Raw genomic sequence first — 27,239 nt, forward strand, 5'->3', positions numbered from 1 at the left:
CAATAACGAGGTGAGCATACAATTGCCTAACAGGTAGAAAACTAATAAAAGCAGCAACTATTGAAACAGCAGAATAACATTTCGTGCTCATTCAGTACAATAAATATTGTCTTTTTGAAGAGTAGTTAAATAATTAGTGCTCTCCTGCTACAACTTTTATTCCCGTGAGTACTCCTCCCTCTTGATCTTCTACTGTATGTTGCTTCAAAAAATATTTTTTTACATTTCTTACTAAATAACCAAGATGAGCAGGGAAAAAAACATGCTAAAAATAATTTAGGGGTTGAAGAAAGTCTCATACGGATCGGACAGTGGAAAAAGTGGCATTGTTTATGTAAAAAAGGAGGCAAACTGCAAACGTTTCAAAACAACAACGGTGCAAAATGGATTGGGAGCGCCTGGTTTTCTAACCCCATAACTGAGGAGTAACGGGGCTTTTTAGAGAAAAGCGGCAAATTCAAAACTGAAAATGCTCACTTGAAAAAAAATGTTAGAAAAGTTTGTTTTTCAAATAACGATAAACTAGCTTATGAACATGCTGCTATCACGTGCTGTTCATGGCAAAAACTGAAACGTGCCTCTTGAAATGCTCCACGCCGATACGGCCAGTAGGACCATCAGAGCGAAGCACCGAGAGATGGGAACAGACCAGTCTCCTACAGGACAGCGCGGGGTCTGGCCACAGCAGTCCCTGTGGGATTAAACTGGGAGAGATCGTGTAAAATCACCAGAGCCCTCACAACACACCCAGAGAGAAAGGCTACGAGTAAGCTCGCACCTACACCAGCAATGCCCCATCGAGATCGTTTTCAGAGCCGAGTGCCCTCAGCTGCCGCTACGCGGATTTAACGCCGAGTAAAACGTTGGCGGGTGGTAACGCTGCCTCTGCTGAAGGAAACCTGCGCGTTTCACACACGTTAGGTGCGTGTCTCATTAAGGAAGCCTTGTGGGCTAATTAGGCTGCCCCACTGCCACGGGAAGGATGCCTCTGCTCAACTAGGGCGGGCTGAGAAGTTCAGGATTGCAGAGAGCCCTTTGAATCTCTTCTCGTCTCTCCTTGCAGTGTTTCTGCTCTTTCCCCCCTCCTCTGCCCATCTTTCATGTTTTCTCCCCTTCCTCTTTTACGCCTCCAACCCCTTTCTAGGACGGTCATTTAACGCACGCTTGCTTTCAGCAGCCGCTAACACAGATTCCTCTTCGGGGCTTTGGACCGTGCTCCCCGCAGCAGCTCTGCTGGCCACAGAAGATGCCACCTTTCTTGCCTGTCACTCAAGAAGATGCAGTAAATTCCACCCCAGAGAGACATCCAGCATGGATGTTGAGGTCCACTTTGCACTAGAGCGCTGTCAAGTGTCATCTGTTTCACTGCGTTTGAGATCAAACCAGCTGTCACCAACTTCAGAAGCCTGCAGATGCAACTTCTTCCCTAAAAATATGAACAAACCCCATCCTTTCATTCGCGGTCCGTCCTCATCTTTAAATTTGATCTCCAAATCTCTACAGAGCCACCGTAATTCAGTGTGAGCAAGCTCAGCTACCAGAAACCACTTCTCTATACAGGCCAGGGGATCAAAGTCTTGGCATCGGTCAAAGAAACACCGGATGAAGGTAGGAGAGAAGGAAGTGACTGTCACAGGACTACAGCCACTGCAGAACATCAAATCCCAAGACCTAGGTTACGTAGAGCAGACAACAGTTCATTTGACTGGGTTCAAGTTCACCTCTTTTAACTGGTCTCCTGGAGAGCAGCACTTTTATGTCCAGAACATACACACAGTGCCCATGGCCTTGATAACTTCAAGCACAAGGATGATGGTAATGAGAGGATTTGAGAAACACCAACAAGCTCATGGCTGCTGGTGGGACAGTGTCCTTGGAGCTATGGGGAAACATCACCATGCCCATCCGCCTGCCACTGCCAGAGCTCACTGCAGCAGCATCCAGCTTGGGCTTCAGATGCTGACGTTTATAAACCCTGGATGATGTGGTCTGGAGAAGTCCAACAGGTTTCAGCAATGCTTTAAGTTTTACAGTTTAGGTCCTAGAGAACTCCTGAGAAAAAAGACGTCCTTGGCAAAGCAATTTTCAACCAGTGCCTGATGATAAAAGGAGAGCAGCTTGGCTGGACTATTAAGATAATCACAGAGTAATTTGGATTGGAAGGGACCTTTCAAGGCCATCTAGTCCAACCCCCAGCAGTGAGCAGGGACATCTTCAACTAGAGCAGGTTGCTCAGAGCCCCGTCCAACCTGACCTGGGATGTTCCCAGGGATGGGGCATCGACCACCTCTCTGGGCAGCCTGGGACAGGGTTTCACCACCCTCAGTGTGAAAAATTTCTTCCTTCTATCTAGTCTGAATCTGCCCTCTTTTAGTTTAAAGCCAGGGCCCTGCACTTGGCCTTGTTGGACCTCATGAGGTTCACACGGGCCCGTCCCTTGAGCTTGTCCAGGTCCCTCTGGATGGCATCCCGTCCCTCAGGTGTGTCAACCCCACCACTCAGCTTGGTGTCATCTGCAAACTTGCTGAGGGTGCCCTCGATCCCACTGTCTGTGTCATTGATGAAGCTATTAAAGAGTACTGGTCCCAACACGGACCAAGAGGCCCCTGAACGGAGCGATGCAGCTTATATTGGCAGAGGATTTCAAAGCCAGCAGCATCATTCACTCCCAACAGCAACCCTGCCACCACTGGCGACTCCTCTGTTTCGTCAACAGCCCCGTGTCCATCCTCCTCAACAGCATCCGCTTCCCAGAGAGGGAAAAAAAAAGTCCTGGGCAGACCCTCCCGCGTTAAAATGATACAGGCATGTAAAAAACACAATCTGTATGGAAGATTATCTGCTTCCACAAGTGATGGGAACATCTCTGCAGGTTTTGCAAGAATCCTTTAGAGCGACGATGTAGCTGATCCTGAACGCTTGCTCCTGGCACCTGCCCAAGGCTCCTGGGCATTAGACCTTCACTACTACTTTTCTTCCCCTAGCAAACGTTAGCAAGACTGCAATTACATGTTACTTCTGGACACTGTTATTTTAATATGCTTAGAAAGAAATCTCATAATTTTTTTTTTAAGCTTTCTACTTTAAAATCACATCCACCAAGAGCCTGATAAATAGTATCGCACGATCTCTCAATAGAGCACTATGAAGATTTACTCAACAGAGGGTGAAGACTGAAACAAGGTCTGAAGAAATGCATCTGGAGCACAATTAACCTTGTATGTTATTTTCTGACTTGCTAAAAACATTTTTAATAGTATCCACTTATTTTCTAGATTTTCAAAAATTAAATACTAGAGGAAAAATTAATACTTCTTCCACCAAAACCATTTTTAATGGACTCCAGAAGAAAAAGAATATTAATACTCAGGGCAATCATTTACTTTGATGTCTATATAATATGCACTGACCCGTAAGTGGAATGAGCTAAAACTGTCATAAATTCATTATGAGAAACCATTCTTTGAAGGATATCACTGCAAATTTGAAAAGAAATGGGCAATATGGAAATAAGCTAATTGCACGGCATTTAAAATAACTGGTTCTAATAACAATATCCTTTCCATGCACTTCTATTTCAGCTTAAAATGCATTTCTTCCAAAAACGTCGGAGAAGCTGGTTTATGAAAACTGAAGCGTTGTAATTACTTAGCACCGATAGCGATAGGGCAGCATTCATTTAGGATCTCAGACTTTGGAGGGAAAAAAAAATAATGAAAGGATGACTTTAGAATTTCCATTTCCCCGGGAAAGGGAACCTGGGAGTACCTGCAGCATAAAATGCAACGATCCAGACCCTACCGATGAAAACCAGAGGAAAATACGTCCAATTAGCAACTATACATTCCCAGGGGAATTTCTTATCATCTAATAAAAGTAAAAATTCCTCTTCACCGAGTGGGGCACATCATTTGCTCTGCCCGGTCTGTCCCGGCGCCGCTCAGAGCTGCTCAGCCTTGAGGAAAAACCACCTTTGCCCTCGCGGCTGCCCGGGGCAGGGAGGCTGACGACGGGCAGCCCGAGCCTGCCCACGGGGCACGGATGCGTCTCCTTTATCCTAACACAAACCCCGCCACCTCCGGCAGAAAGGAGCTGGATATTACGCTCGTCACTCCTTCATATAGTTACTTTTAGATTTGAACCCCTGGTTTTCATTTACTTACTTATTCTGTAGCTGCGTTTTGTAGCAGCGGCTTTTGTTCTGCGGTTTATTTCTCGAACTTGAGAGAGGAGCAGTCCAGATGGGGAGCATCTCTGCGCTGGTCTGTGAGGAGCCTGTGGGACCTGTTTCCACAGACCTCCCTCGGGCCCTCAGGATTTGGCTGATGCAGCATCTAAGCAAAGTGGATGCCTCTGCTTGTGGGAAAACGTGTGGGGGAGTAGACTTGCTTTGTAGCCCTCAGCTTCTCTCTTTTCCAGCTCCCAGGACTATGGGAGATGCAGCGGGTGGGCGGTGCAGCAGCCCCTGCACGTTACCAAGTCTCCGTGCGCATCTGGTGACGCTCACTTTGTCCATCTATTACACTTAGGCTCCAGGAACCAAAGAAAAAGGGCATCTCAATTTCTTTTTTCCCCTCCCAGAATGACCCAAGCTGTACTTTTCAATGTTTCTGTGCTTTTCTCCCTGCCTGGATTCCAACACAAGAGCCACCATCATCTTCAAGCATTTTGTTGAGCTGAGGCTATCTGAAAATAGGAGAAGGGAAAATAGGGCGACAAGAGGCAGAGAAGTTAATAGCCTCTCCTTTCTTTACAGCAAATATCTAGATACCCGTCCCTGACAGCGGATAATCAACCAACACGATGCAATCATCCCAACGCTCCTACCTGGAGCTGACGCTGCACCAGCGGTGGGACAGGGTCTCCTGGACACCACTGCTGTATACAGCACTGAAAGCAAACAAACAAACTTTTCAGGGGAGACAAAACCCAAGAAAACCTCTTCTTTCTTGAGGGCTGTTGGTCTTGGGCATTTCTGGTGTCTCTCCCCTTGTAAGGCGAGCACAAGCAGGTTCTATCCTCAAATTGTCTGTTTCGAAACACACTATCGTTGCAAAATGCTTTAAAAGAAATCATTAGGAAACTACAGCCTGAAATTTTAGTAGTGTGCATTAATATGATACTAATTTTAATTTTTTCAAAGCTCTTCCATGTATTACAAGAGTACTGTGATAAATACATGGAGTCACGCATTTAAAACACAGCAATTCAAGGCTTATCTAGCAATAGTAAGCAGCAGTGGCTTTAAACACTTTAAGTACCAAATTAATTGTATTACCATCCTTAAATTTGCACTTGTGGTATTTTGCATATGTAGAAAGGAAGATACCACAAATACCCACAATAAATTTAACCCCAGAGAGTGGTGGCTAGCTATCTTATTTCTTCATATTTTGTTTTTAGCGCCGATTGGGCTGCTTGGCAACAGGTATTTTCCTATATCGATCCGGAATTCAGACATATGCCAATATTTGCATTCCATGTCACAAAACGTTCATGATTGATGTATCTATAATACGTATTTTGCATACTGTGTACAATATAAATATTTAAATGGGTATCTTCCCTTTTACATATTGCATTTTATATAGTTATTACAGTTGTTTCATTCCTCATTTTCTGCTAGACTTTTAATTTCATACACTTCATCTATCAGATGCTACTGTCTACTTTTAACATATCACTGCAGAAAATGATAACTGGTGGTGAATACAGAGCCAGAGACTGAGGTTTTGCAATACTAAGTATTACGGAGCTGAATGATAAATGGAGAACAGCAGCTGGGCTGAGAAGCTCGAGACATAGTTTGGACGTAACAGCGCACGCAAGGCTGACAAAAATTGCATTTGCAGGTAAGTGGAGTGGAAATTTATACTTATTGGGGGAAAAAAAAACAAAGGCAAAACATCGTTCATGTTATTAAAGACCGAGTGAGAGATAGCAAAAGCAGTGGAGAGAGGCAATATTCTTCCAACTCCAGCAGGAATTCATCTCAAGCTCTAACATGCAATTTCACTACGGAGCTTCGGGGACAAAACAGAGGATTATACCCAATTGTTTTGAGAGTTTGGATAACAAAGCATAAAAATCCTAACAAGTCGCCTTTTGTGTCAATGCAGACTCAAAGAAGATTTCTATTAGCAAAAGTTACAAAAACTGAACTGCAATAAACATCAAGTTAATCACCTAACACAAAAAAAGAGTAGCTTTAGGTATTTGATATTTTCAGAGGTATCTGTATCATTACAAACTGTCTCGGAGGAAAAATGATACAGCTCATCAAGTTTGGCAAAGCAACGCTAAGCTGCACGAATACGCCACACTTCTTGTTTTACCTTTTCTGGCAATAAAGTTTTACAATGGAAAGCCGTTAGCGCTGCGAGAGTATGGAAATGAGGACAATTAAATTTGTCCTATTACGCATGTTAAATAGGCTGTTATGATTGTACTCTGTGTACTTAACGTGTTGGTGTAGAGCTAAACAGTGAGTCCTTTCCAAACAAAAAATTAATAGATCTTTAGGAATGGTAAAATGTGTTACTTATTCTGGTCATACCTGCTTGTAGCAGGTATGTTTTAGAATAGATTTAGCCTTTTAAAATATTAATCCTTCCTGATTTTTTGCGTTTTAGCTTTCCAAAGGAACAAAACCAGGTATGTGATGTATGTGATTAGCCATGATTAGCTGTTGCTAATACTTAGGGCAAAAAAACCCCCATCCAGATCTACTGAGTGGTAAACTCAAAGTTGGTAAAATTCTCTTTGTTTTGGAGAACCCTCATCATAACCCCCTTAAACATGGTTCCGTACGGAATAACCAACCCATAGTTCCCCCAAAAGATGGGGAACGCAGGAGAGCTCACCTCTGCCCCAACGGGGTTTTGCTGAGCCGCCATGGATCCACGGGGAGTTGAGGTTTGGTTTTAACACATGGGGGTTCACCACCTCGCTCGGTGCGCTGGCACCAAGCTGCGCGTGGACGCAGCACCGTCTCGGCCGTGCCTGAGCCACCATGGGCAAAGCCAGCCCGCCTGCCTTCCCGGCCACGCCAGCCCGGGACCCCCGTAAGCCAGAAGCGGCCCTCTTGCCGGTGTGTGCACAAATACCCATCACAGCTGCCTCTTCAGCTCTGGGCATAACACCACGCTCATGACCTTCTATGCGCAGTCACAGCTCGTTTGAAAATTAGCACAATTTCCATGTTATTTTATATATATATATCTAGTCCAACGGCTGTGGCTAAAAAAACATATATAGTCTTGAAAACCGGTACAGATGGCTTCTTTCATCTATCTACTAGTTCTTCACAGATCTGACTCCAAATGCCCCCGTTGTAGCTCAGCAGCTACTAAAGCGCATCGTGTGGAGTGCCAGCATGCAGCGTAACCCCGGGGCTCCAGCACCTAACCCTGCTACAGCCCACCCTCCGCAGGCTGCGAGGATGTGTGAACGGCAGCGCAAGATCTTCCCCTCCAAGGGCAACAGGACCGGCTTGGTTTTGAGGGTGGAGATGGCCGGGCAAGAAGCTCGGGAAGGTGCCGGGAGCCAGAGGTACCAGGAATGAAACCAGGACCAGAGAGATCCCAGCGGCAGGTGGAAAACGGCAGAAACAACCTGGGTAAGGAAGCGAGTCAGGCTGATACTTACAGTTTTCCTGCTGTGTCCATGACAGAGTCTGAAATGAGCTTGGCTTGTTTATCTTTTCTTATTTCCTTGCCCCCCAAGTCCTGTCAAGAGCCTACATTTTAATTCAAGGGGGGCCTTCGATTCTGCCAGGAAATGTCTTCACATGGAACATCTTCCATTTCACCCGGCATACAGCACTAGCACAGCACTCCGCTTGTCAATACATCTGAGGAGTATTTCTGCTTTAATACGTCCACTTTGCTCAAGTTTTGAGCCCCGCTTAAGCCTCAGGCTGAAGCTGAGGAGATGGTGATGCACTGACAGAGCCTCCTCCCTCCCAGGGATGCCCACGCATGTACCAGCCCATCTCCAGCCTCTCCTTAAACAGAATAAACGCCTGCCACCCTGACCACGGGACCCCGGTACAAAATGACAATTCGCCTGGTGTCTGCCTTGTCATGCAAGTAGATAAAGAAAATGGGAGGACATTTTTTTTCTTCCCTGACTCAGAAATACCACAACACCAAAGGCAGAGATGGCACCACATCAAAGAGCCTAAGTTATAAGGGAAGCGGTTTTATTTTCACTTGAGCAGAGTTTTTTTTGGGGTTTTTTTGTTTGTTGGTTTTTTTTGTTTGTTTGTTTGTTTTTTTTAAAGGGAGACTTCAAAATTACTTACAAAAGTAACAGTGATGATAGTGGGACTGAAAACTTCCACGGCATCTGAACAGCATCATTCAAGCACAAGCATCCGAGGATAAGATAACCCACACTGCAGCAGTTCCCAGGGAACCGACTGTAATGACATTCAGGTTACACATCTCATCTGGGCCGCGTTTCTGAAGGAGATGGGAATTAGCAGCCCCGTGACAATAAAGAAACGTGGGATTAAGAAATGAGGGAGGAGGGAAAAGGGCCGGTCGATTCTCTCACCGCCTTTTCTTGTTCCCAAAACTCCTGTTGCCTGGAAATGGCTGATGAGAAGACGGGATTATGTAAGCACTTGCCAACTTTTCACACGTTAAAGAAAACTAAAGCCTGAGTGATGGGTAGCTTAACCCATCTTCTAAGCAGTGAACTAAAACATGTTTACTAAGGAGAACTTGAACAGTGAAACGCCTTTAAAAAACCCAGGAGTGATGAGGACTTGACAATTCCCAGGATTAGAAAGCTGCATACATTACAGACAATGTAATCTCCTTATAGTAAGATGAGGAAAAGGAAAATAAAGCTTTTTTGGCGTGCAAGATGGTTTTTGTTTTAAAGTATATACATCCTGTCTGACTGAAGACTTTCTTGCATTACTGTCTTTTTTTTCTTTTCTCCTGACAGACGTGACAGAGAAGCGAGCTACCCTAGCCCTCCAACACCGTATTAAGCTGTATTTTCCAACAAACCCCCTGCTCCCATCAAAGATGATCCATTAAAACAATAAGTGTTGCGCAGTAGAAATGTCTCTTCATAAATTTAATCAGGCTAACACCTAGATGCTACAAGAAAGCAGGCACCAACCAAAGTGCAAAATGTCTGTATCTAATTTCGAATACAACTTCAGCGACTGCATCACCTCAGCAGATCTAAGCTTTTCTGGACTATTCCTCGTTGTCATTCAAGTGGCATGTTACCTTCTGCAAATACTCTAATATAAATACAGCTGAAGGCTAGTTTAAAATTTAACCTGCTAGGCTTTTTTCATTTTTTAATAAAAAAACCCCCAAAACTGGGCATTGCACTCATTTTCCCTTTTACTCTGTTTACCAGCAAAGCACTGGGTCTCTAAAATGAGCGAAAAATTTTTGTGATCACACTCCTTCCAGTTCAAAACAAATGTGCTTACACTGGCGACAAAGCTGAACACGCTGCAGCTGCTGCTGCTAGAAGAGGTTTCTGAGGCACTAAAAAAATCTCAAAATCCTGCTGCAAGCTGACGTTGCGCCGTCCACCGGAGCATCACCAACGCAAAATTGCAGGTGGCAACTACTTAATCTGGAGACCAAAGGAAAAACCATGTTGTGTGCAGCTCAACCACCACTCGGGCAACAAGGGTAGGACAGCACACAGCAAAATGAACTCTACTATTTACTACAGGAATGCACATGTAGTTGTGTAACGCAAGTGTAGTTGTGTAACGCAAGTAACGTGCGTCTAGAAGAGGGAATATCCAGGTTGCCCGGAGCTCACTTACATCTTCAGGAAAAGAAAAAAATCCCAAACAGTGGCTTTTTGTACAGCTGCCCAACGATGGCAAAAGGCAAATCCTCAGCTGGTGATAATGGTTATGGCTCCACTGAAATCTGCTGACGATGTTCCCCCTTCGGTCGTACTGACGGAGGGAAAAAACCAAACAATCCTACGTGACGAAAAGCTGCAGTGGATAAGTGGAACCAGATGTGAAATTTTGCACCCAACTATTATAATTGTGAGATGTTTTCAAAATGTTAAAATGGGCAAAGCCCCTGTCAGCCAATTACAAAATCTACATTCCTTCAGCTCTGGAAGAGAAGAAACGACTTCTCAGAAATGCCAGGAGTGACTCAACCGTGACTTTTAAGCCGCTTCAACAGCATTCTAGTTATTCCAACAGTACTGAGGGTTTACCTGAGATTTCCTTCCTGTAAGTGGAACTATGAGCCGGCAAGGTGCTCAAATCAGGGAAAAAGAAACACACATGAAATGATCCTTATGACCGCTGTGTTATGAATGTATTGCTTTTTCTATTCCGGACTGCCTTCCCTGTGAATTTTAAAATATGTAAAACCAGGAAGCACAGAGCAAATAATATCTACGTAAGTAGGTCATTTTCTTAATGGCAGTGCGCTGTTGGTTTGCTACCAACTCGTTTGCAATACAGACACATACATTTCAAAGCGCGTATATTTGGATCCGCAAAGGTGGTGAGAGTGTACAATTGTGGAAGCACTCGCTCCGAGATCAAGTAGAGCCTAATTCAGAAAGACAAGCAGGAAAAAGTCATATTTTGCACCTTCTATATGAGCTTCACAGAGAGTTATGACGGTTTCGAGAAAATCCTCTTGCCGCGTATAAGCTGTAGCTTGAACGTGCTGCACGTTGCATATTTCATTACAAAAGCAGAGCCACATTATTTCATTAGATAAGTGATAAGTTCAATCCTTACCAAGTTTTCTTGGTTCCTGGCTGCTATTTTCTGATCATCTTCTCCCCCATTTTTCATGTATTTGACCTCTTCCACTGGTTTGATCCTATACTCATCTGAGCACCAAGGAAAAAAAAAAAAAAGAAAAAAAAATTTGAACCGGTGTAGTTCAGCAGCTGGGAAAAAAACCAAACTAAAACCAAAACAGCTGACTAGAAAAGACCCTAATTAAGCAAAGCAACTAGGAATTACACGTATATAGTTTCAAAGGATTAAATGTGACTGATACCAAGGAACTTTTTCCTGACTGAAGCTTCAGTAAGAATTTCCAGTTCTGGCTTCCAGAAATTGTTCAGTAGCTCTCTGGTCTCATATAGGCACGGCACCACAAACAGGGGGATGTTTGGTATGTATTTCCCCCCCAATCCCTACTTTTTTGCATAAAATGTTCAATATGAACAAGTTCTGTGTTCCTGCATCCTCGCTGGATTTTTATTATCAGTGGGCAAACAAGTGACGTACAGAAGTTACTAGAGAGGAGTCCATGGGTATTCCTTGCATTGAAAAAACCTCTTTTGAAAAGCAATGCTGATGGAGGCTATTTAAAATTTAAGTTAAAAGCTAAAGAAAAAAAAAGCCATAACAAAAACCACTGCATTTTTTTCATCATTTTGTTTTTCCTGCACTAACAGAGCTAGAGCAAAAGTGCAGAGTCGTATAATGATTTCTGGAGAAAAGGCCCCGTCCTGAGCATCTTCCTCTCCCCACTCTCCCCCTCCACAACCATTTTTCCTACACATGAATGTTACCCAGATAGAAATCCGTCGTGAAAATAAGTGATGACGAAAGTAAGATACCCGCTTTGCCCTTAATATTTATCAGCGAGGCGGTTCAGTTCTCTTAAAATAATAAATTCCCAGCTCCAGTGCCAGTATAGAAATATTAGCTAACATACATGTGCTACCCCACGGTAAACAGCCTCACTCAAAGCTTGAAATAAAGGGATTTTTTTAATTTGGGAATTTGGGATTTCAGGAAAAGTGATTCTTCTCTTCAGCCTGCGAAGGCAGTGCTTGCAGTACCAACACTGCCTTTTCTCAGCGGCTTTTTGCTCCACTTATCTTTGTAGCACATAAATCTATCGGACAAAACACCAGGAGTTTTCCACCCATGCTCCTCCAGCCAGGATGTATAATGCAGAAGAGAAACTTTACCCCACAAAAGTGGAAAATGTTAATCCAAAATGAAATAAGACACAGTACAGTGGGAATAAGAGGCAAAACATGGGCAAATTAAAAGAAACCGCACAAATTTTAGTCTTTTTCTTTGGGTTTTCAAGCAATTTATCTCAATTGATAAGGGAAAAACAAAACACAAATGGATTTTTCTGGGTTACGTTGTTAAAAACAAAAATAATCAAAACTATTTAGAAGGAAGCTTGTTTTCAGGAAACAATTAACCACAGAGTATATAAGTTAAATAAGCCTAACTTTGAAAGACAAACTTTTTTTAAAAAATACAACATGGTTTTGCATTTGGCCTAGTCCGTATCTATATGCTTTTTTATTATAGAGTTTAAATAAAACTGTGAATTTATCAAATAGCAGCATCTGAGATGCAGAGTCTCAACACAGATGGAAGAATTTAAGACAATATTATTAGATCGGTAAATGTGAACAACCACTCTGAATTTTTTTTTTTTTTAATGTAGTTTAGCTAGTCTGGAGATGACAATTCATAAAACCAAAAAGGCTGAACACAATAAAGCCTGAGAATTAGAAGTACTTGATTGACTGCAATATCTAACTTAAATTTTTCTCTTGCTTCAATGACCTCTGTTGTGATTAGCAATAAAACCCACATGCAGAAAAAGCATAAAACTCCCATGGTGGCATGTACGGATTTGAATAGGAAAACAGGAGGAAGAGCAAATAGCACAAGGGAAGTTTGCACAACCTGCAGCTAGTCCACATTAACCAAAAGAGGGGCATGTTCAATGAGTAAAAAATGAGTAAGGTATGGAGGTCCTGACATTCAGTGGCAAAAATTACCTCTGAAATGTGTCTCCTGCTTATTCCATGAGATTAACTGTGATCGAACACCGAGCGCACGCCCGGGCAGCAGACCGCCCTGTGAGGACTCTATGTAAGAGACGCTTCCTTGGAAGACATTGTCTCTTGTAGCAAATGGACCAGGACACTGATGAGCCCATGACTGATAATCAGTATAATCAGATTTATCTATGAAACACTGATACAGTTCGACAGGATAGAGGCAAAACAGGAAGGAGAGTTTTTGTTGGAAACTTAACTCTGTATCTCTTCTCTAACTGATTGTAAGAGTGCTGGCAGGCATCACTGTTTGGACCAGAAGGATGCTGTGAGGGACAGTATCAAAAGCCTTACTAAAATCCAGAAAAACTACACCCATCGCCTTCCCTTCGCCCACGAGGTGGGTGACCTTATCGTAGAAGGGTATCAAATTAGTTAAGCAGAACTTCCCCTTTGTGAACCCACGCTGACTCTGCCTGATGATTGCATTACTCTAAACACCTTTCAACAGCGCTCAGCATGATCTTCTCCATAACTTTTCCAGGAACTCTCAGGTTAGACTAACAGGTCTGTAGTTCCCTGGTCCTTCCTCACACCCATTCTGCAGATTGGCAAAACACTGGCTAGCTTCCAGTCAGCAGGGACCTCCTCAGACTCCCAAGACCTTTGGTAGAGGATCGAGAGGGCTCCCGCCATAATATCCGCTAGCTCCTTCAGTACTCTGGGGTGATTCCCATCAGGATCCCATCAGGACATCCATCCCAGTGGACTCATGAACATGCAGCTGATGCAGCAACCGGTCCCTTACAACTTCAGTGTCCGCAAATGGAAAGTCACTGTTCCCACACTCGTGGTCTCCTGACTCAGGGGACTGGGCAGCCCAGGGTCTATCAGTATTATTAAAGACCGAGGCAAAAAATGCATTGAATGCCTCCGTTCTTTCTTCATCCCTATTAGTCAGGTGACCATCTTCAACCAGTATCAGTCCCATGTTTTCTTTAGTCCTCCTCTTGCTATTAACTTCAGTGGAGAACTCCCTGAAGTGTATAGGATTTATAAAAAGAATGCATGTTAGAAAACCTGTGCACAGAGTCAGGCCAGGCGAGGGTAAGGCTTACGACATGGACACAGGACATTAAAGGAATACTTGAACTGCCTGTTCCCACTCTTTGTGGTTCTGTGAATTTCTAGGCTACACTTCCTTTCCAGCTTCAGCTCCACACGAGTCTTTTTAGACATCATCATCAAAGTTCTCAAAAATATAATTTTAAATTCACGTTGAACATAGGCACAGATCCTTCAAATGCTGCATCATTTGCCAGATGCATCGAGTAGCTCTGAAATGGTGGCAAAGAACTTTGCACAGATTTCTTCTGTAATTTCCACAGATATTTACAACAGTGTTAGTAAACATGCTTCCCCCCAATACTTTACTTATGAATACAGTACCTGTTCAATTATCTGTGCAGCATAGCACAGTTGGCATTACTCTTCCCTCCATTCTACCAACTGCAGAAAAAGTGCAGATGCCTGGACAATTCAGCAGCAAGAAAGTTTCCAAAAACAAAACAGTCATTTTTCATTACATTTTCGGGACAAGTTGAATACACCATGCCAACCAGCAACTCTTACTTCAGAGAAAACCACCTTCTCCTTAGGACAACATAGATGAAAGAACTGCAGGATGTCAAAGTAGAAAACACCTGCTTCTGTAGATGCTAGTAGAATTACTCCTCTAATAGCAAGTGTCTTACAAAACCAGTATTAATGTCATGGATCTATTATATTGTATAGATAGATATTATATATCTATCTATATCTATTATATCATGTTTGAGCGTGAGAAATCTCTAGTTATATCTCAAAAAGCAATGTAAATTTGACACAATCTAAAGCTAAGGATCTGCTTTGAAGGCCAAGAGACCACCTCTTGGGGATGAGGCACATTACGGAAGATGCAGGCTTGAGTGGCCAACGCTCAGGCTTCAGTGCCCGAATAAACGATTAACAGATAGGAGTGCCAAGCAGCTAGCAACTCCACCAAGCCCACATGTTTGGAGCAAGCGGTGCACGTACCAGTATCAGACAAAGAGGCAAACACAGCACCGGTCTGTGGAAAGCGAGTGATCAACCTAATTTCAGTTTATGGGAGCAGAAGAGAAGACCGAGCCATGAACAACTGTTTTATCAGATACACACAGAGATGAAGGGAATGAGTTGGAAGTAATATTGCTACTCATAAGCTCTCGTAATTTCCTGTCACAGGCAAAATATCGTCTTTAAAATAGGGAGCACAAATACAATATATTGGTAATATTTGCTCATACTGAGTAGTCACTTGCTGGAGGTAGGTATAAATGGACATGATTCTAGTTTCAAAGGGGAAAAACCAGCTAAGTATAGTGAAAGAGAAAGGAGTATCCAGCTGACTACAAGCCCTACAGCTTCCAAGGTACAGTGAGGGATAGCTGGAAATAACCACTTTCAGAACTAGCCAAATGCAACCTGCAACCTGCTTGCTATGTGAGGAGAAAAACCAAATTTTGCTTGCCGGTATCCCTCTGGCATTTACAGTACCGACACAAACTTTACCCTTCACATTCAACGTTGAACTCCTATTTTTTTTAGCCCTGGATCAAGCTAAGCTGTAAAATCTCTTCATTTTCATGGGCTCATCACAAATCTATTCAAGTAGAGCCCTCACATTCGAAATGCAGAACAATTCCTGAAAGCAATGGGACCAGTCAATATTTAGCACGTTCCCCGCCAAGACTGTTGACTGCAATGAGCAGGCAATCAAAAGGGTGCAAAGGAGAAGGTGGTAGCGAGCAGCTTGGCTAGGGAGGATATTGCTAGTTAGTGTAACAGAGAAATGAGCCTGATGCCTAACACCTTGCTCTTCACAGATAAGACAACATTCATTATTTCAAATACACTAAATATAGCAATTAAATTCAAACAAGCGTTTGGAGAAGACACGTCTCACACTGTACTATGCTATTATTGGGAGGACACAACTATATATATACACTTTTTTGACTAAGTAAAGATAAATGTTGTCTTCTAAAGATAAGAGAGATATATATAAGATGGGGTGTTCAGAAACCACAAATTCTGAGCTACTTATGAGATGTTCTTGTTCTAAAGTTACTGCCAGGATGAACGTGCTGCAAATGTGAAAGAATGGATATTTAAGCAACAGACAGATCGTGAAGTGTGTCATGGGGTGTATGGACATTAATGGCTTTAAATGAACATGACAATTAGATTAACGACTTGTTGGAGGAACGGGCCTTTGATGCCTTCCCTAAAGGTAACACCTTTAGGTATCTGCAAAAACTGCTAACCAGGTTTTACTTCATAAGGTAAGAGTGCACCTGGAATTGAAGAAGTAAAGGATGCTAAATCCACCTTTTGATTTTTACCTTTTGATTTCTACTAAAGACAAGACAGCATTTTGAGATATTTTGGTCTGAGTCATCAGAAGTGAACCCAGAGAAACCCTGAAGTGTTAGTCAGGTCTTACTTGACCTCGATCAAGTCTAACACTCAACAAGGCCTTTAAAACTGTAAGAAGTTCAGGATAAAGAAAATTATACAAAGTTCTATGCAGATTTACCTTGCTCTGTCTTGCTCAACAGTAATACCCTTTTTTTTCCTAAATACAGTTTTACATCAAAAACAAACAAAAGTGAAACATCTTTATCCTTCTTTCCTGTGCAAAACTAAACACTGAGTAGTGACTACAATAAAAACTTTAGGACACTATCACTCAGTGTGGTATAACATATATAAAGAGAAATATATCTTTATGATTCATTCATGTAAAAGTAAAACTCAAGTACTGCCTTCCATTGTGTGGTGTATTATATGAAAAGAGAAGATTTCCAACAACTCAAATGGATGAGGAATGGGTTTACAGGACTGCCACAGCAAATACTGTGTTGAAGAAAAGCAGCCCAACCGAATCCAAAGAAAAACAACATAAGCAAACCACAAATAAAAGACAGAAATACTGTCGAGCATAACACCCACCACAAAATCCATCACAGGATATAAACCAGAAAGCAGTAACGCCTCTAGCACGAAGCTCTTTGGACGGGCAAGAGAGGAAGAATTTTTAAGTTGAATACGCTGCAAAAATTCTCAGTAGGCAAATCTTATGAATGAAGATCTCCATCTGGAAACAGATAATTCTACTCAAACATGTCACGCAGTTGCCATAGCAATGTGACAAAGAAAAACAGCACTCATTAATAATGATTGTAGTGATAAATGAGCATATCAACTTATAATATTGAAACAATTATGGGGCGGGGGGGACTGTGGTTGTTCCTACGAGAAACATTTCTTCAGCACTTCCAGACATCGCTGTAAGTGCCATTACCACAGTAACATCGGTAATGAGGCTATTTCTGGCTCAGTTAAAAAGAAAAAACAAAACCCAAACCAAAACACAACAAAAATGCGTAACTCCATCAAATATACCTGGACTCACTGTGACTTTTTGGAGAAATCTTTTGCTAAACACCAAGTCTTAAAAAAAAAAAAAAAATTTTTTTTTAATTGCTGATTTACACTGCTTTCCCATCTCAGACATCTAAGGACGAACAGATTCTGCTGTCATCGACAGGGACGATGGGTGAGCCTCTCTTCTCTATTTTTAGTGACATATCAAGTATCAGGCAGGAGGTAAGTGGTACTTCAGTCACACCACCGAGAACAAAGTTTCTAACCACACCTTCATTTTCCCGCACTTCAAATTTGTTTTTCAGTATCTCTTGCCTTTGTATTGAAGGACATGCCAAGATTTACCCTTCATCTGTCATAAAACACATGTCTATTCTGTAAAATGTAAGCTTTTTGCCTAACCAATTTCACTGTACCATACTTCTTTCTGCCAGGTGCGGAAACTACTCCTACTGCTGTGAGCACGAGAAATGCCACGGACCGAAGACTCACGCGCTCTCCTCTGTCAAAGACTTGAAAGCTAAAAGCTATATTTAGATAAAGGACTGAATTGCTCTTTCTAAAAATATTTGTTAAAAATCAAAGAGATTTTGATACAACTTAACTGTAAAATATAACAGCAGGTGAGCCATTTAGATGCTAAACACTAAACATGCCAAACCACCTACAGTGCCATTGCAAAGGAGGAATACTCTGAGCTCCACAGCTACACTGGTAGGACACGAGCAGTGGTGGGCTTAACTCCAGACTGAAGAGCCAGGCTAGACATCAGGAAAAATCATTAACTGCAAGGACAGTCAAGGAGTAGAATTCGATTGCTTGGGTGGTGGCAGTTTCCATCATCAGAGGTCTTTAACAAGTCATCAGCCTCGAGTGCCACAGGTTGAAGTCCATCCTGTTTTGGAGCACAAGAGGGATGAGATCGAGCTCTTCAGATTATTCCAGCTCTGTTACTGTATATGGGTATCAAATGCCTGGATACGAGCAGAAGCTATGTCGAAGATCCCAAAAAAGTCAACAGTTAGACAAAGAAGTTGCAAAAATTCTGTAAACCACCATTTCTCAAATTAACTACTAGGTAATAGAGGCCATCTAAGCTATCTTCTTAGCTCCAGCTTCAAGCACTCAAAGGAAGCAGCAAAAGAACAAGAACATTGTTATTTTGATTCTACATGGTTACTTAGATTCTTTGTTAATTGCTTAGATTCGCAGCTGTGGGGTCAACTTCCGATCCACCTGGACATGGGTTGAGAGTGAAGTTTCGTTGGAGATCACCCAGCAGCGGGTCACCAGCCCATCGTCTTCCACTGTCCTCAACCCTCAGAGCTATCAACTCCTGGGCAACTAGAGATCCTAGTGATCATGTTGTTTTTACCAACATGAACTAAACAGAAAAAAATAGCTTAGGAAATACGCCAATCTATTTCTCTCAAAGAAAATGCTCATTCAGATTTCCCAAATGAAGTTTTCTTACCTTAACCCAAGCTAAAATATAGCCACTGATGGAAGCCGAGGCAGTGGACACCACCAGTTATTAAACAGAGCGCAGGTGCACAAACAACATACCAATTCCGCCAAGAAAATATAAATCATCTGAAAGAAATGCTGTTTAAAAATCTGAACATACTACACAGATTACAGCACATCTGGAAAGACCACCCTCAAGTATTTTTTCTTCTTCCTACACAATCCCAACACGTGTTAACTAGGAACGCTAACTATTGCTTCAGCACAACGCAGATGTGACTGTTAGGGTTGGTTTTTTGGGGGGACGGGGGAAAGGAGATTGTGGCATTCTATATAACAAAAAACAGACTCTACATGGAGGACTTCTGCAGCACTGGAACGACACTTGCCCTAAAGCAAGGCAAGACAGGGGTAGCTCTTTCCTCAGCTATCGAGCGATTCCTACTACAGCCCAATGTCACATCCAGTGCTTTATGAAATATTAATTCCCTAAAGAGTGATGCCTACTTGAAACTAAACTAGAAAATTTCAGCAAATTCCCTTCTACTTTATCAGACTACCCCCCTTCCAGGCCCAAATCATGACACCTTTCAACAGCGTTCCTCTGGGACTGACAGATTTGATAAGACTGTGGCTCCATTAACTTCAGTGGACATCATCTTGACCTTTGCTGTTATAGAGCACAAAAACTCATATTGCCTTATTAACCCATCCTTCATTAATGCTGTCAGGAGTTTCCACTGTTGCAAACCCTGCAGCTCTCGATTCTTTGGGTATCTCTGTCCTCACATACAAAAGGCCCAGCCTGACTTCTGCCTGGGGGAGAAGGTGCCATTCCAACACCCATGATGCTGCTGCTCGTTGTCTGCCTCAGTTTATGTATCTCAGGTTTTCTGATTTCTTTTTCCCCGATCTAATAAAGTGGCAGATGATAATGAAGCCATAATTTAGCTCCCCTGTTTCTATAGCTTTAATTTTCGCATTTGCTACACAACTTGCAGAAACCCACTGCTGTACTTGGTTCCTTCAACTACTTGGTTTCTTCTTGGCCAAAAAGTTCCCAAGGCTACTCTACATTTGGACTGTCACATAGTCTAAGTATCGTGAAAATTATAGCTGTATGTATAATTTTCTATCACATTATACATAACAAATCATATTAACTAACCTTGCACCAGGGGCACAGGCCCATGACAGTATATCTGCTAGGTCTACCTTCGTGGTAGATCAGAGGAGTACTTTAGCAGGCAAAAAAAAACAAAATACGTACTGGTGTGCAACCAATAGAGTTGTTTTGTGGGAAGTAATAATTTCTGCTTCATACACAACTTCTCTACTAACACCACGTGGAAAAGAAAATGACAACTCACCACAGCTTGCACAGCTGCTTCCTTGCACACAGTTCATCCCCCTCTGGGTCTGACTGAGATGGGAGGACAGTTCACCGGTCTAAAGCTTTTTCCTGCTCTAGCTCAGACTTCCTCCATGCTCCTCAGATTTAAACCTCTTCATGTGAAGAGAAGTATGGGAAGAGGCATGAACAAGTAGAAGATACTGACTACCCAAAACCACTTGAAAAACTATTCTTGGGGATAAGGGGGCTCATGGATGTACGTGTTTGTTGTAGGGGGAGGACTGGAAACCTTAAACCCTCCTGGACCTCATGAAGGAAGATAATGCTCTCCTCCTGCTCTGCTCCGCTCCATCACGGCTCCCCGAGAAGGTGGTCAGGGACCCTCTGGCCAACTCTACCAACAAATCCCTCCAGCCAGGTATGTGCTGCCAGCTGCTAGTTCAAGCATGGGGAAACACACCACAACCTCACAGGCCGTTCCGTTACCTCAGAAAGACTCTTAAAAATACAACCTCAATATCCTAAAATCCACTTACCACTAAACACGCAATTTCCACCTCGCTTGCATGGTACTGTCTTTAATTACACAATCGCAAGATCTTTTAAACTCTCATTCGTATTTAAGATCTGAGAAAACTCCGTATATAAGATGGTATTGAAAAACAGCCACCTGATCGTATAATTAAAGACTTTTGTGCACTTGTGTGTAATTAAAAAGCCAAAAAACAGTGCTGGTGTTGCACACTCATAACTGTCTTTCAGCTAGACAGATTTTTGCTTGCTGGAACGATATAACTCATGTATACATATACACGCACCCTTTTTTAAATTTTTTTTTATTATCTCGCATTTAATTAACACATAACTTTGAGCCAGACGCCAGGTCGTTCAAAGGAAACCATTTCTCAGGTGGAGGAGATTACAGCCATGGTGCTCGGCAGGAAGGATACCAGTAAATGCAATTATCTATCCCACTAAAAAGATCAAATTGAGAAAGGAAAGCACGAGAGGAAACAAGCAGCACAGAGATTAATCAAAAGGACAGGAGGAAAACAAAGGGTCTGTGCCTTGAAAATACTGCCGTTCGTATGAAGCCAGCAGGTGGGTTTTTGGGTCCAGGTTGCAATGTCCTGCCCCAGCATCCCCACGCCAGGCCAGGGGAGCAGCACGGGGCAGGCCCCGCACAGGCCTCCCCGCCTCTTGAAGCGGCTGGAAGGTCAGCATTCCCAATCCCTTACTACATTTAAACACCACAAACTTATTTTAAAACAGCGTAAGTGACCCTGCCCTGAAGGAAACACTCTGCACCGCTCAAACTTCAAAAGCAGAGCTTGAAGAATTGGCTTTGCTGCCATAAACCTCTTTGTTGTGGGAGAGACAAGAGAGAAGGGGAACGGCTGTGGAGCAAACCTATGTATAGGTTTGCTAAATATAACAGAAACCACGACACAAGAAGGGCTAAAACTTCTCCTATGGTCTAACTCGGTGGCGAAAACCTAGCAAGCTTGTAAGCAGTAATGGGAAGCCCTCCTTGGCCGTGGAGGAGAGGCAGGTGCTGTCCTCTTGCCTCTCCACGCTGCATGCTAGAACCTGTCTTGCTACCAACCCAAAGTTTGTCACCTCAGCCAATCTAGGTTGGAAAGGCGACTGTTCAACTCCATTTTACTGCTCCTTTTTGAAAATCTCCCTTAAAGAGGGAAAAAAAACCTACCACCATTAAGTATTTAATTCTTTTCAGGTTTTTCAACGTCATTAATGACACTCCCAGTCTCCGATGACTCTCCCCAGCATCCATCTACATACTCCACTGCAAAACATTTATCATTTTAGGACAGAATCCATCAGGGACTATTCAGATTCCAGAGAAAAAACCCTAACTGACCATTACCGTCAGCATCCCTTGTACAGCAGCAGAGGTCTTGCTCCTTATAGCCCCGCTAACGGATTGACCAATTGCTCTAGACACCAAAAACCTCTCCTGAACTGAGCTGTCCCAAAAGTTCTCCGGGGGAGGGGAAAAAAAAAAAGTCATTACCACTCCACACCCCCAAAATGACACTTTTCCTATTATTGCAAATACATGACAAGGTGTCTTCAGTTTCATTGTCAACAAAAAAGCCGATTCTTCTTTACTTAACAAGTAATGCCAGCCTCAATCAGTCAACTATTAAATGAGATTGTTGCCCCGCAACACATGACTTGAAATGGATTTTCACATCCTTGCTGGCATAGTGGCTTTCTTCTATTAATATCAGTCTATCAAATTTTCAACTGCTCATGTACCTCAAAGAATATTTGTAAATCAGCAGTTATTTCATTTTTATTAATTGCATTATGAAAGGGACAGAATAATTATCCAGGACCAGTCACGGACTGGAGATCCATGATGAGCACAAATGTCTCCTTATTGCTGGTATTTCCGTAAACCAAGGTGGGGTGAGGGTAACGAAAACTTGATTTATAAAATACAGTACACATTTCCAGATGCAAAAGATTAAAAAGTTAATTACGTTACATTACTTACAGACCATCCAAAGAGCTCCAAAATTAACCCATCGGAAAGATTAATGTTTTACTCTGATTAGTGTTCAGAGTTAATTTGTTTTCTCTGAAAGATGCCTACTTCCCTCAGCATCCATGTTGCAAAAGCTTTATCTAAAGCCCCGAAAGCAAACACCTACCACCCACATGGCACTGACGGAGGCGTATCGTTCAAGCAATCAACGGTAACGATGGGAACACCTTAAGAAATTCCCGGAACCGGAGCGACACTGGGCAGCAAGTGTCTGCCTGGCTCACGGCCCTGTCCCGGAGATGTGGAGATGGAGACGGATGGTTTAACATCTCCATCTCTGCATATACGCCAAGCCACAAATTAATTCCCAATTCTCTGCAGCATGTAGTCGGTGCTCTTCCACACCGTCTTGTGCCATGAACGATCTCCTCCTTTGTCCCTACGGTCATTGCGCACGTAACCTGTTTATGAAACTAGCCGTACTCATCCCCATTCACCGCCTGCTGTCTTGCAACCACATCGAAGCCGCTTCGTGCAAATAATCCATGAACGTTTAGGATATGCTGGAAGTGCAAAGATGACTGGGTGCAAAAAAAAAAAAAAAAAAAAAAATTAAAAAAGTTAATGATTTTCCATGTCTCCTCCCCTTCCCTCTGGGCAACACTTTTTAAAAGAAAGCAAAATATCAATGGGTGAGAAAAGCAGTTTTTAATAAGAGCTAAAAAAAAAAAAAATCCAGATAAGAAATACATGCTTAGAGCACTTGTATTAGATGTGCACTTTCAGCCTAAAAAGATCTCAAGATACACACAGGTCCTACAATCAGAAATTTGATATATACTTGACAACAAAATACAGGGGATAAACCGCATGTAATTTTGCTACATACAACCATTAACAATTTAGGAAACTTCCATGAAAAACACCTACACCCCTTTTTTCCCCTTTGAATAGACCAAGATCATTCCTGAAACCATAAATCCTGAAACAAAGGCGACTTCACACTATTTCCCAGTATGGCAGAACATGAAGTGCTCCATGCCTCTGCTGCCCGAACAGCCCCTTGCAGCGCTCCTGTTACAAAAGTGGAAAGGAAATATATGTAATTTAAGAGCACCCGAAACCTGATCCTTTTTGCCACAGCCCCCCCCATACAGGTAAGAAGAAAAGGCGCATGGCAGGGCACAACTACACCCGCTCAGCAGAAGCCAGGCTTCGTTTTTTATAAGGCCAGGAGGCAGCAACCTTAACGTATCCCAACATTTTCCCAATTTTTTCCAATTTTTTTTTTGGTGCGAGCTCAAGAGAGAGCACTGTTGGTCTTGGGCCTCAGACCAGGGTCAACATGAGACCGCTTGATTATAGGGTTTATTTAAAATACCTGTGACGGCACGGTGTTTTGGAGAAGTACCTAATGGAAAAACGCCTTCTACGTTAGCAAACGGATGTTTCGCTGCAGTCCAAGCACATAAGGACAACGAAGCGTTTTGGCAGCTTTTTAGAAATCAAAGTTTCATAGCAACTAACCTGTAAAGCCATCTTTGGCTGTGTACGGGAGGGTACACAAATCCTTTCTGGTCAGGTATCTTTTCCTTGGTTGCAATAGGTATTTCTACCTGTAGATATGCCTACTCTAAAATTACAGCCTTGTGTTGCTGAAATGAATACACATCCGTGCAGCTTCACAAGGCTTACCCGGGCAATCGGAGAATTATCCCTTAGACTGAGGTTTTCCTGGCCAAATTTAAGTCTTTGGGTTTGGTTTGTTTTTTTTAACTTTGTGGCCAAGTAATACAACACTTGTAAAAGTCTCCCTTTTGTCATTTTCCAAGTAATTGAAAGTACGTGGCATTTTTACAATGATCTTTCCTCGTTCGTACCTGCAGGTAGGCAATGAACGCCAAGGATTCTGTCTTTAAAAGATGAAGTAAAAAAAATAAGTTTGTCTGTACCATAAAATAAACGGATTTCCTTCAGCACCAAGGCTGCCAGAAAATACATCCTGGTTTCTTTCTAGCAAATACCAAAGGCGGATGTATGCCCCTATTTATAGTACACTAATGCGGTTGTGAAATGCGTACTCCATGCACTTCATTTGTATTCGACTCTGACGATGCTCTTCGTCAAGCTAAGCAGCTTGTGGGAAGGGTCGTTCCCAAGAATAAAACTACGTTATCCCCGTATCAACCGCTTGCAGAGACCCAGCGGTGCCTTCAGGACCCCCCATCCTCCGGGACATCTCCTGCGGGTGCTCTCACACCGACGGGCAGATCGCAAAAGGTGAAAGCTCACATGAAACTACGCAGCAGGGAAGTTATGACCTGCCTGTGATTAATTTCTCTCCCAAAACGGAGATAACAACTGTTTCTCCACCTTGGTTCACCTTTTCTCCTTATACTATAAATCCCCACTAAAGGTGCTGAGTCTGACTGCGTGCCTATCGTGCCAAACGCGGCAGGCACCGGCCTGGAAAGCCAGACATCGCTGCGAACAGTGCCTGTACCAGCCAAGGGCTGGAGAAATACAGTGGGTTTACTCTAAGTAGAATGATGCTGCAGAGTAATCCCCTCACCTGATACCTGAAGGGAATTATGGTATTGTAAAGGGGGCTGTAAACATTGCAAGACAATCAGCTGCCAGAAGAAGAGAGAGTCTGAAGGCTATCTAGTTAATTTATGGACACCTATCCTGCTTTAAGGCCAACTCTTTTTAAGGTGTCAAGTGATTTCACATTCATTCCTACACAAGAGAACAATTTTTAAAATTATGGTTTCAGAAAAAAGTAGGAGTCACCCCCTCTTTCTTCAGTTTTCCTTTTGCAAAATTCTCCTCGTGCATTTTCAACCATTCCAAAGCTAAGTTAAATGCTTAAGTTAAGTGTCTGATGTCGAACCGTATATTAAGGTAAAAGGGCTGCAAAGAAGAAGGGTACTTTGCACTTTCCGGCTAGGTAGCAAACATCGTTTAAGATACAGGGATTATTTTTTAAGCTAAGGGCCATACAGTACTATATCAGCTTAGTCATTTGATATGGTAATTCAAAAAGCAGCAACAAAAAGTACGAATTTGTCTTGTTAAATTTATTCACTTGTTCTCTGCTTACAGGTAGGAAAAGCTCAGCAACATTTATATGGCAAAGATCTGCTATCTGTTTGGGAGAGTAATCTCATTGAGGGTCTTTCTGACGTTTTTCAAAGGGAAGAACTAAAATAATAGGAGACAGAACTCCATATTGCACCATTTTTCTCTATTGCTCGTTTTTTGCTTCCTGCCAGGAGAAGTCATGACTAAGAACAGGAAGGCTTTACCTGGCAAACCAGCCACTCAATGGATGTGAGTGCGGTGCCTCCCCAAAGCAGGGCTGCAACGTGGCTGAGGGCGTAGCAATGCAAAACCTCACCCTGCCAACGACCGAGAACACTCCTCCAGCACGCAGGGACAAGCGATTTGTTCATTTGTGCATCTGCTCAGTCGACTTGCTACCTAGAAGAGGCTGGCTCACCGGTGGTGGATGTGATCAGCTTCCAAGGGTCAGCGTGTCCTTCTCCTTTCGTTGTACTTTGACTTAAAAAAGAACAAAAAGCGTCTGTAGCTCTGAGGTCAATGGTATGAAAGAGGTGGCAACGGCTGCGTGAGATAGGAAGATAGCGAGAGGGAGGCATGACATGCCTTTATTCACATTCAGACAACTGCCAGCTCGGTCATGCCCAGTCCTGATAGACTCCGGAGTGCTATCAAAACACAATTTATTCATCGTGATGTATACAGCACTGCAGGGTGGGACAAGCTCTTTAATTCTCCCTGAATGGGAACCCCACCGCTATCACTAGCGTTGGGTTGAACAGGGATTACAATACCTGACCGAGGAACATCTTCAACCACTGTTGCTCGACTTCACTGAAACCACTTACAATTAAGCCGTTTTCCAACACCCAGGTATTTAAAGAGCTAGTCTACCATCACTTCCGAAGTAGTGTTCTTCACTGCTGGATCAGTGAAACTAGATGCTGAAAACCAATCTTGCTAGAAGTGGCAAGGTATCCTCTTGGAGCCTCCAAGAACCTTTCCACTGACTTGGATCTCATCCCTAAGGACCACCAGACCAGCACTGCCCCACTTGCAAGTAACAACAAAAGCGGGACGAGTAGGAGGAGAGCTAGTTCAATCACAGTCATTACATAAAGCTCACAATTAATGGATAGATGCTGTCAGGGCCCTGAGTGCACTAAGAGGTGCACACTGAGTGCACCAGCCTCACAAAACTCCCACTTGCATCTTCTGCCCATGGATCCAGGAGCTCTGCGTCAGCTTGGGCCTTCAGTCCTCGCCAGAGCAGGTCTGCCTGTCTCTAGTCCTGCCTTTGGTCCCATCTCCTGGAGGGACCTCAATCCCATGATGTAGGTATCTCCTCTCCTGAAAAAAGTCCTCCAGCAAGCTCTACCTTGTCCCCAGCCCTGTCTCCAGCCTCATCTCCTGCTGCTCCTCACTGCAGTCCCTGGAGGGACCCTGGATCTGGTTCATTGCCACGCCTGGGACTGCTGACAGACCCTGCCACCAGCACCCAGCTCTGGCCCGTGTTCAGGCCCCGTGGGGCTGCACCCCACCAGTGAGGGCACTGCAGGTGCTGGGGTCACCCTCGGC

The 27,239-nt window shown here is 43.1% G+C and overlaps 1 protein-coding gene across 1 annotated transcript in view; it reads right to left on the bottom strand.

Moving 5' to 3' along the window:
- Positions 1-27,239, bottom strand: part of LOC104617887 (chromosome unknown open reading frame, human C1orf21) — a gene marked incomplete at its 3' end in the record, with an annotated part of 59,752 nt that overhangs the window by 24,584 nt on the left and 7,929 nt on the right. Inside the window, exon 2 of the mRNA XM_010283323.1 lies at positions 10,763-10,857. Within this exon, the coding sequence (XP_010281625.1) occupies positions 10,763-10,857 (95 nt within the window). The remainder of the gene's footprint in view (positions 1-10,762; positions 10,858-27,239) is intronic.

This window comes from Phaethon lepturus, unplaced genomic scaffold (assembly GCF_000687285.1).
Source record: "Phaethon lepturus isolate BGI_N335 unplaced genomic scaffold, ASM68728v1 scaffold18763, whole genome shotgun sequence".
NCBI lineage: Eukaryota > Metazoa > Chordata > Aves > Phaethontiformes > Phaethontidae > Phaethon > Phaethon lepturus.